This window comes from Elephantulus edwardii, unplaced genomic scaffold, assembly GCF_000299155.1.
Source record: "Elephantulus edwardii isolate Elephantulus edwardi_28Jun2011 unplaced genomic scaffold, EleEdw1.0 scaffold00289, whole genome shotgun sequence".
Taxonomy (NCBI): Eukaryota; Metazoa; Chordata; class Mammalia; order Macroscelidea; family Macroscelididae; genus Elephantulus; species Elephantulus edwardii.
The window spans coordinates 1,502,462-1,511,839 of record NW_006400039.1 but is presented as its reverse complement, the minus strand read 5'-3'; the positions used below and the strand labels follow the sequence as shown (position 1 = coordinate 1,511,839).

Sequence of the window (9,378 nt, the reverse complement as noted above, 5' to 3'; positions counted from 1 at the left end):
AGCCCCTCCTCTAAGGCAGGCAGCCCCTCCCCAGGTGTCACCTTTCCAGGAGCAGAATGCCTTGTCTTTCTCAGAGTACCTGGTGATTCAAACTACCAACTTGGAGCTTGGAAGCCACCATGTCCAATTCAGTGGTATTGTGCACCTCCTCAGTCCCGAGGTGTTCCGTCACCTGAACAGAAGTTCAGTTCATTATACTCTCCACAAAGGTAGAGGTTGCCCTAGTGAGCAGAGGGGTGGCCTGGCAACATAGGGTCACTTCACGCGGCACCAGAAGGAAACATATCAGTCATCTCACGGGGAGCCTCTTCCTAGGTCTTCCCCAGACTCCCAGCCTAGCGTCCATCCCACTGGGCAGGGCTGCTCCCTCGCCTTCTTCCTGCACCCTCACCATCCACAGACACTGGCCGTGCAGAGTAGAGGGGCACAGCTGTCACCCACCACCCCCTACACAGCTCACACCCTGCTGGGCAGCTGTCTTCCCAGACCCATAGTTAGAGGCCTCGGGCTTCCACGCTCAGGTCCGACCTCTGTCCAGGCTCTCCCTGCAAGGCCTGGGGTTCTACATTCTGATCCCTGAGGCTGGACACAGGGGACCTGCAGTGACCCCAGCCTGGGGGGCTGTCTCCCCCCACTGCCTGGAGCCTTCTAGCCTTGCACCCCCAAGGGTCTGGGCCTCCTTGGCCATGGGCGTGAGCTCAGCGACCTGCTCCCTGTGGACTGGTCATTCTTCCTGGCACTGGGGGGGGTGCAGGTGGTAGGCTGCATCTACCCCCAAGCATGCACCCCAGTTCACTTCACCATCCCATGACCCTGACTTTGGGATGAGGTCTGAAAGCCAAGAGGTGCGCAGGTCAGTAGCACCAATCAGCGTGTTACTGCCTGTCAGCCCGCTAGCACCAGGTATGTTGGGTGTGGTCCTTGAGCTTGTCTTCAGAGGCCCAGGCAGAAAGGGAGGCCCCTTGGCCACCTGAGAGCTCAGCTGGGCCCGTCTGCTCTGAGCCCGTGAGCTCTGGGTTGAGGTGGGCAGTCTTGCTGACTGGCAGCCCTTCCCCCTCCACCAGTCCCAAGGGGCCAGCAGCTCTGCGACAGGGCTCACTGTCTGTTCCCTCACAGGGCCCCCATCCTGTGGGTGGAGAGGAAGCTGGCTCTGTGGGCCGTTCAGGTGAGTAAGGCTGGACAGGCCAGAGAGCACGGTCTCCCTGGAGTTGGGGTGCCCTGTATTGTCATCCGTAGCTGTGTCCCCCAATGGAGTCCTGACCAGACTGGCCTCGGGGGCCCTCAGAAGAGGTTAGGGGACCTGGGTCCATGGCCAGGCTGGGTCCTAAGAGGCCTGGCCCAGGGTGTTGGCAGCACAGGAAGAGTGTTGGACAGAGGGTGGTAGCCCCAAAACCTCACCATCTGCTGAGACCCTACCTGCCCCCCCGCCCCCCGCCACCTGAGTGCTCCCCTGTCCTGGCTCCAGGTCATCGTGGCCGTGATCAGCTTCCTGGAGACCATGCTCATCATGTATCTCAGCTACAAGGTGGGCCCTGGACCCCAGCCCTCTTCCCTCCCCTCAGCCCCGCCCACCTTTCTCAGCTAGTCCTCCACCTCCTACCAAGTTCTCCCACCTGCTCCTTCAGCCCCTCAGCCCCTCCCATCTTCCTCACCTTTCCCTTCGGCCCCTCCTCCACCTCACATCTTCCTTCTTCATCCCTCCTCCCTGCCCCACCCCCATCTTCCCCTTTAGCCTCCCTGGCCCTCCCCTAATCCCCCACCAACTTCCCCCACCTTCCCCCACCCCTTACCCTCAATGCCTCCCCACCCCCATGCCCTCGCTGCATCTCCCTCCCCCTTCACTGCCTCCACCCCTGCCCCCCTCCACCACCCCACCCCGCCCCTGTCCTTCCTTTCCCCTCGCCCGGCTCTGAACCCTCCCTGGCTCCCCAGGGCAACATCTGGGAGCAGATCTTCCGGGTCTCCTTTGTGCTGGAGATGATCAACACCCTGCCCTTCATCATCACGGTGGGTGTCCCCTGCCCCAGCAGCCCCTGAGCCCAGCGGCCCCCTGACCCTCGCTCTGCCCCCAGATCTTTTGGCCACCGCTGCGGAACCTGTTTATCCCCGTGTTCCTCAACTGCTGGCTGGCCAAGCACGCGCTGGAGAACATGATCGTAAGAGGGCTACTGGGGGGGCTCACAGAATGCCCCCATCCACAGAATGCCGCAGCCACACTCTACAGAGAAAGGCCTCGGCCCATAGAGCCCACCAAACCCACACCTGCACCTTGCAGAGAAAGTCAGCCCCCAGATCTCGTCATGTGCACCTGCACACAAGCACTGCCTTTCTGGGGTTGACACCTCCAGAAGTCCATACTTTCCTATCTCTAAATAATAGAACCTGGGACCTCCATCCCTGGGAGGGGACCCTGAGGCTGATCCCCAAGGGGACCCCAAGTTCATTCCTGAGGACCACCAAGGCTGTTCCTGTTCCAACTCTCCCAAAAGCATTCCTGGGTAGGGGACCCCAATCACATTCCTTGACAGTGAACCCCTGAGCTATTCAGGGGGGCCTAGTCTCCTTAAGAGCCAGTTTCCACCAAGGTGGCCTGCTGTCCAGGTCCAGCCCCACCCTCACTGCCATCTGAGCCCCTGACCAGACCCTGGGCAGAGTGGAGATGGACCCATAGGATCTGCTGGCTGGGTGGCCAGCTGACCCTGATCCCCAGGTCCCTAGCCCCCCGCCCCCTGGGTCCCTGGCCCCCCCAGGTCACTGGCTCCCCAGGTCCCTGGCCCCCCTGCCCCCTGGGTCCCTGGACCCCCTGCTCCCTGGGCCCCCAGGTCCCTGGCCCCCCAGCCCCTCTGATCCTGTCCCCTGACGACATGCCCTCCTACAGAACGACTTCCACCGTGCCATCCTGAGGACCCAGTCGGCCATGTTCAACCAGGTCCTGATCCTGTTCTGCACCCTGCTGTGCCTCGTTTTCACCGGGTGAGGGCAGCACGGGGCAGCCGTGTGTGGTGGGGGGGTGTTGGGGGCACTCAGGTATGGGGGGTGCCAGGTTGGGCAGGAGTGCCCATGTGCAGGGATGCAGTAGAGAGCACCACGTAGGGGGAGGCTCAGATGATAGGGGTATCTGTGTGGGGATAAGGGACACCCACACATGGGGCCCAGGGAGTGACTGATGGGGGTGTGGGGGTGGCAGCGGGGCCGCTTGTGAATTGAGTCCTGCTGGAAGTGGGAAATGCTCACGCAGTGGTCAGTGAGCAACAGCCCCGTGTGGGCAGCAGAAGGCAGTCCTGAAATGACTGCTCACAAGTGGGTGAAATATTGGGGAGCAGAGCAGCCTTTGAGACCACCCCCAGCCTCTGCGTCCACCCCAACAAAGTGCCTACCACTAGCCTCACAGGTTGAGGCTAGGGGGGTCTGCTGGTGGGCATTAGGTGACGCAGGGGCTCTGAGTGTGGCCCCAGGGTCTGGCTCTCCCAAGCCTGAGGGATCTGCTCGATATGGTACCAAGTAGGGAGACTGAGCCAAGTGAGGCCCTTCATCCTAAGGTCCAGCTGAGAGCAGGTCTGGGGGATACCAGAGAGTTGAGGGGTGCCTGGATTTTGGTAAGGATTAGGGGCTGCAGGGTCAGCTATGTGAGGGTTCGGGCCTGGGTGGACCAGGACACGGTCACTGAGGGGCACCTCTCCCTCCCACCTGCAGCACCTGTGGCATCCAGCACCTGGAACGTTCTGGTGGGAACCTGTCCCTGCTCACCTCCTTCTACTTCTGCATTGTCACCTTCTCCACCGTGGGCTACGGGGACGTAACTCCACAGATCTGGCCATCACAGCTGCTGGTGGTCATCATGATCTGTGTGGCCCTCGTGGTGCTTCCCCTGCAGGTAAGGACTGAGCTCGAGGCCTGAGGGACAGGTAGGGTGGACAGTGTCCTCCCTTGGGGTCTGATAAACTGGAGGCCCAGCGGTCAAGGTGGGGCAACTGAGACCAGAGCCCAGCGCTCATATCTGCAGAGTTGGCCCAGTGCGGGGGCAGTGAGTGGACAGGGCAGGGTCTGTGGGCCCCTGCAGGTCAGTTTAAGGGGCTTTTTGTACCTTTGTGATGTGACTGGGGGAAGCTTCTGTCTGGGTCCTGCCCTGTTCACAGGAGGGAAGGACAAGTACGATCCTTTCTGCTTCTGCCCTGTGGTCAGGCTACATGTTCAAGCCCCCAAGTCACCCTCCCAAGACAGAAGGGCCTGCAGGGGCACCAGGCAGGCACAGGCCACCTCGGCCAGGTTGAGGACTGTGGGTGATCAGACTCCAGGGCAGTGCTGACCCTTCTTCGTGTGCAGCCTCCCCCTTCTCTGACTGAGTCAGAAAGACTGACCACCTACTAGTGATGGGGACCCTCCCACCCAGGACCCTCCCACCCAGGACCCTCCCACCCTCTTCCACTCATCCAAGTTCACAGTGAATGCCAGAGAGGGATGAGGCTAGGAGACCTCGCTCAGGAGGGTGGACCTTCCAGGAAAAGGCAGTGACCACAGCTGACCCTGTGCCCACTAAGGGCTGAGTCCACGCCATCCAGCCCGCCAGCAGTGTCTCAAGGCAGCCTCCATCACCCCCCGTGCAGACAGGCCCACTGAGCCCATGACCAGGGCAGCTTCTCCATCCCCTCCCAGCCTTGGCGGAGCCTCATTGTGCTCAGGCTGGGCTTATCCCACAGCAGCTCAGTGAGACCAGCAAGGTCAGAATGCATTGCCCGCTGTGGCCACTGTGCTGTCAGATAGGTGTGGAACCCATGACCAGAGTGTAGCTGGGACAGTCCCACCCCAGACAGTGCCACGGAGGCACCAGCAAAGCGCGGGAGCCTGTGGTCACCTGTGTGGACACACGTCCAGTAACCAGGGCCCAAACCTGGGCAGCGATGCCGTAAATACGCTGGGAGGGGACAGTCCATTTCTCCCCAGGGCAGCCAGGGCTCTGTCAGCACCAAAACTACCACATCTCCAGTGGTAAATACGAGGCATGGTCGTTGGCATCCCAGCAGAGTCCCCAAGTGTGCCCGCATCATGTCCCCGGTGTCTATCACCTGCAGGGCTCCTCCAAAGTCTGAACGCACAGGGGCTGCACTTTGGGGTCTTCCAGGGTGGGAGGTGGACAAGGCCCATCTCCCTGGACACCCACCTTTCCTGGGTTTCCTGTGCTGCCTCTACTGCCCTTGGTCAGCCTCCAGCCCTGATGTCCCTACTTCCCACTGGCGTTGGCCAGGTTGTGGTCCTCGTGATGTGACCAGCCTCCTGGGCTCACCCTGTGCCTGCAGTTTGAGGAGCTGGTCTACCTCTGGATGGAGCGGCAGAAGTCCGGGGGCAACTACAGCCGCCACCGGGCGCAGACAGAGAAGCACGTGATCCTGTGTGTCAGTTCTCTCAAGATCGACCTCCTCATGGACTTCCTGAATGAGTTCTACGCCCACCCCCGGCTCCAGGTACGTCGCCCTTCCTCGAAGCCCCCTGCACCGCTCCAGCCCTGGAGCACTCCTGCCTTATCCTGGCCTGCCTGCGAGGAGGGCTGGGCTGGGGGATTCTGGTCCCTCCCCTCACACAGTTCCACAGCGACATCAGAGAGGCCTTGGGGAGGTGGGGCGTGCAGGAAACTGGGCTGATGCAGGCCTACCCACAGGACTACTACGTGGTCATCCTGTGCCCCACGGAGATGGACGTGCAGGTACGCAGGGTCCTGCAGATTCCCCTGTGGTCCCAGCGAGTCATCTACCTCCAGGGCTCGGCCCTCAAGGACCAGGACCTCATGCGGGCCAAGTGAGCACTGGGGGGCAGGGCTTCAAGGGGTCTTGGGGAGCTGGTGGTAGGAGCCCGTTGGACCCCCTATCTGCTTCCTGCGATATAGCCTGGGAGGCTGGGCCCGATAGGAGTCTGGTCACTCAGGACCACTACCAGACCAGTGACACACCTCCAGATGTGACACAGCTCCAGATGTGACACAGCTCCACGTGTGACGCACCTCCACGTGTGATGCACCTCCACGTGTGACACATTCCCATGGAGGTCTAGCTGTGTCTCCCCAGCCCAGGATCCCTCGAGATCCAGCCACATCTCCCCAGCCCAGTGCCTCTCTTTCCCCCTCCCCTCTCAGGATGGACTTCCTACCCACCCCCCCCAGGCTTCCTAGACCATTGAGGTCCAGCGGCATCTCCCCACCCCAGGGTCCCTCCCCTCTCCCAGGCTGGGCTGCCCATCCCAGGCCTCCTGGCCCCGAAGGGCAGCCCTGAGCCCGTGGTGCTTCGCAGGATGGACAACGGGGAGGCCTGCTTCATCCTCAGCAGCCGGAATGAGGTGGACCGCACGGCGGCAGTGAGTGAGGGGACAGCCCGAGGGCCAGGGCCCCGTTTGCAGCTGCCCCCCAAGAGGGGCCTGCCGCACTCGCTCTGACCACACCTCGCCCTCAGGACCACCAGACCATCCTGCGCGCCTGGGCTGTGAAGGACTTTGCCCCCAACTGCCCCCTCTACGTGCAGATCCTCAAGCCGGAGAACAAATTCCACGTCAAATTCGCAGGCACGTGAGGTGGCCGGAGGGTGGGGCCGGCGCGCTTCTGGGCACGTGCGCTCTGGTGGGGACGCCCCACGTCCCACTGCGTCTGGGTTGCCCACCTCGTGCACTGCACCTGGGAGCTCGGTCAGGCAGGACTCCTGCCCTCAGTTGGGGCCGTGGGAGGGGGGTGTGAGGTGAGGGCGTGACCAGGAAGGTCCCCGCAGACCATGTGGTGTGTGAGGAGGAGTGCAAGTACGCCATGCTGGCCCTGAACTGCATCTGCCCGGCCACGTCCACGCTCATCACCTTGCTGGTGCACACCTCACGAGGCCAGTGAGTTCTCCGGGTAGGGGGCGAGGGCATGCTGCAGACAGGGGAGGGGTGGAGAGTGGGGACAGACGGGCAGCGGGGGACACCCTGGGGGAGGTGAGCCACCCGCAGCCCCTCCCTGCCAAGGTGACGGCCTACCCACCGCAGGGAGGGACAGGAGTCCCCTGAGCAGTGGCAGCGCATGTATGGCCGGTGCTCCGGGAACGAGGTTTACCACATCCGCATGGGCGACAGCAAGTTCTTCCGAGAGTATGAGGGCAAGAGTTTCACCTACGCCGCCTTCCACGCACATAAGAAGTACGGTGGCCGAGGACAGGCCCGTGGGGGAGGGGATGAAGGTGGCCAAGGGGAGGCCCGTGGGGAGGGGGGGACAAAGGTGGCCTCGCCCCAGGTGTGGTGTGTACCTCGCCCCAGGTGTGGTGTGTGTAATCTCACCCCAGGTGTGGTGTGTGTGTCTCCTCCCAAGTGTGGTGTATGCCTCGCCCCAGGTGTGGTGTGTGTCTTGCCCCAGGTGTGGTGTGTGTCTTGCCCCAGGTGTGGTGTGTGTGTCTGCCCCAGCTGTGGTGTGTGTACCTCACCCCAGGTGTGGTGTGTGTCTCCTTCCAGGTATGGTGTGTGTCTCATCGGGCTGAAGCGAGAGGAGCACAAGAGCATCCTGCTGAACCCCGGGCCCCGGCACACGCTGGCCGCCTCGGACACCTGCTTTTACATCAACATCACCAAGGAGGAGAACTCAGCCTTCATCTTTAAGCAGGAGGAGAAGCAGCGACGGCAGGGCTGCCCGGGCCAGGGGCTGTACGAGGGGCCCTCTCGACTGCCTGTGCACAGCATCATCGCCTCTGTAGGTGCGAGGGGCTGGGGTGTGGGCGGGAGGGGGTAGCTGGGGGCCTGGAGTCCAAGCTGGGAGAGGGTGGACGGTCTCGAATCTGGGGCTCTATGTTCCCATCTCCCAGATGGGTGCCACGGGTTCCCTGGTGCCTGCTTGAAAAGGCTTCCCGGATCCCAGCCAGCACCCAGGGCTGCGGTCCTGGAGTGTGGATCCCAGTGGCATCTTGGTAGAGTGGGACAGCGGTCAATGAAGTGGAAGACCCAAGAGACTGCAAGCGGTCAGAGGGCCTGGAGGATGGAAGGGCTGAGTGGACAGAGGAGCGTAGAGGACAGAGAGGCTGGGTGGACAGAGGAGCATGGTGGATGGTGGACAGTAGGGGTTGGTAGATGGGATCATACGTGTCCTGCACCTGCTTCTCCACCTCACCCCCTTCCTGGACTGTGTGTTGGTCTCGTCATGCATCCCCATGGGCCCCTGAGGCTGGGGGGCCAATGGTCTGGGCACAGTGCTTCCTACAGCACTGGACAAGGTCCTTGACCGAGGTAGCGGGATGACATTAGAGTACCCACTGTGCACCCTGGAGAGGGGGCACATGGTCCCTGTGGACCCTCCAAGGAGTGAGGCTCATCTTGAATTGGGGACAACTAGGCTGGTCACCCATGCTGACCTGTCATGCCACCTCCTCAGTGGACTTCTAGAACCCACAGGAGCCACCTGGCCGCTCTGTGGCCCCAGGGCCACTGCACCACAGCTGGCTGGCAGCAGGGAGGTCCCCAGCCTTCTCTTGGCAGACCTTCAGTGCTGAGGGGCATGGCCATTCCTGTGAACACTGAGGGTTGTGTCCACCCTGGTGATTGCCTATCTGAGTGAGTCCCTCTGGTTCCAACTGGTCACTGACTTGGGGAAAGACCCAGTGCCAGGGGCCTGCAGCGACCTGCCCAGCACCTCTCACCTAAGGGGCCACTGCCACCATTGTCTTGGGGGATGGACAAGGCTCAGAGTAGCGAGGACTCCGGACTCTGGGGACCTGCTCCCTTGAGGCTGGGCCCAAGCACCCACTCCCCGCTCTTCCAGGCACCATGGCCATGGACCTCCAGAACGCAGAGTGCCGCCCACCACAGAGCTCCACAGGAGACAAGCTAGCGCTGCCCACGGAGAACGGCTCGGGCAGCCGGCGGCCCAGCATCGCACCAGTCCTAGAGCTGGCCGAGAGCTCAGTACTGCTGCCCTGCGACCTGCTGAGTGACCAGTCAGAGGACGAGACCACGCCTTCAGACGAGGAGGGGCTGTCGGTGGTGGAGTGCGTGCGGTGGGGCCCAGACTGACAGCGGGAGGGGTGGGGCTGCATGGGGATGGAGCCAAGTGGGCGGGTCTTGCAGGGGGCGGGACCTGGGTGGGGCTGCACAGGGTGGAGCCAAGTGGGCGGGGGCTGCATGGAGCGGAGCCAACTGGGGCGGGGCATGGGGTGGAGCCGAGCAGGGGTGGGCCATGTATGGGGTGGGGCTGCATGGGTGGAGGGTGTGGGCGGGGCCCGGGGCGGGGGCTGCGTGGGGTGGAGCCAAGCAGGGGGCGAACATGGGGCGCAAACTGGGGGCGGGGCTTCACGGGGTGGAGCCACCAAGGGGCGGGACTGCGCGGGGTGGAGCGGGGTGTCAGTGGGGGCGTGGCCTGGTGGGGCGTGGTCAGAGTGGTCTGAG

General features: G+C 62.8%; 1 protein-coding gene across 2 annotated transcripts in view; it reads left to right on the top strand.

Moving 5' to 3' along the window:
* The window catches only part of KCNT1 (potassium channel, subfamily T, member 1), an 84,691-nt gene that overhangs the window by 54,217 nt on the left and 21,096 nt on the right, over nucleotides 1-9,378 (top strand). Inside the window, exons 5-18 of one of the 2 annotated variants that reach the window (XM_006900581.1) lie at nucleotides 1,117-1,165; nucleotides 1,466-1,525; nucleotides 1,933-2,007; nucleotides 2,073-2,156; nucleotides 2,879-2,975; nucleotides 3,687-3,874; nucleotides 5,295-5,459; nucleotides 5,654-5,790; nucleotides 6,279-6,342; nucleotides 6,438-6,546; nucleotides 6,747-6,855; nucleotides 7,000-7,149; nucleotides 7,459-7,697; nucleotides 8,756-8,981. In XM_006900581.1, the coding sequence (XP_006900643.1) occupies nucleotides 1,117-1,165; nucleotides 1,466-1,525; nucleotides 1,933-2,007; nucleotides 2,073-2,156; nucleotides 2,879-2,975; nucleotides 3,687-3,874; nucleotides 5,295-5,459; nucleotides 5,654-5,790; nucleotides 6,279-6,342; nucleotides 6,438-6,546; nucleotides 6,747-6,855; nucleotides 7,000-7,149; nucleotides 7,459-7,697; nucleotides 8,756-8,981 (1,752 nt within the window). The remainder of the gene's footprint in view (nucleotides 1-1,116; nucleotides 1,166-1,465; nucleotides 1,526-1,932; nucleotides 2,008-2,072; nucleotides 2,157-2,878; nucleotides 2,976-3,686; nucleotides 3,875-5,294; nucleotides 5,460-5,653; nucleotides 5,791-6,278; nucleotides 6,343-6,437; nucleotides 6,547-6,746; nucleotides 6,856-6,999; nucleotides 7,150-7,458; nucleotides 7,698-8,755; nucleotides 8,982-9,378) is intronic. The other variant, XM_006900580.1, reaches the window with a different exon arrangement.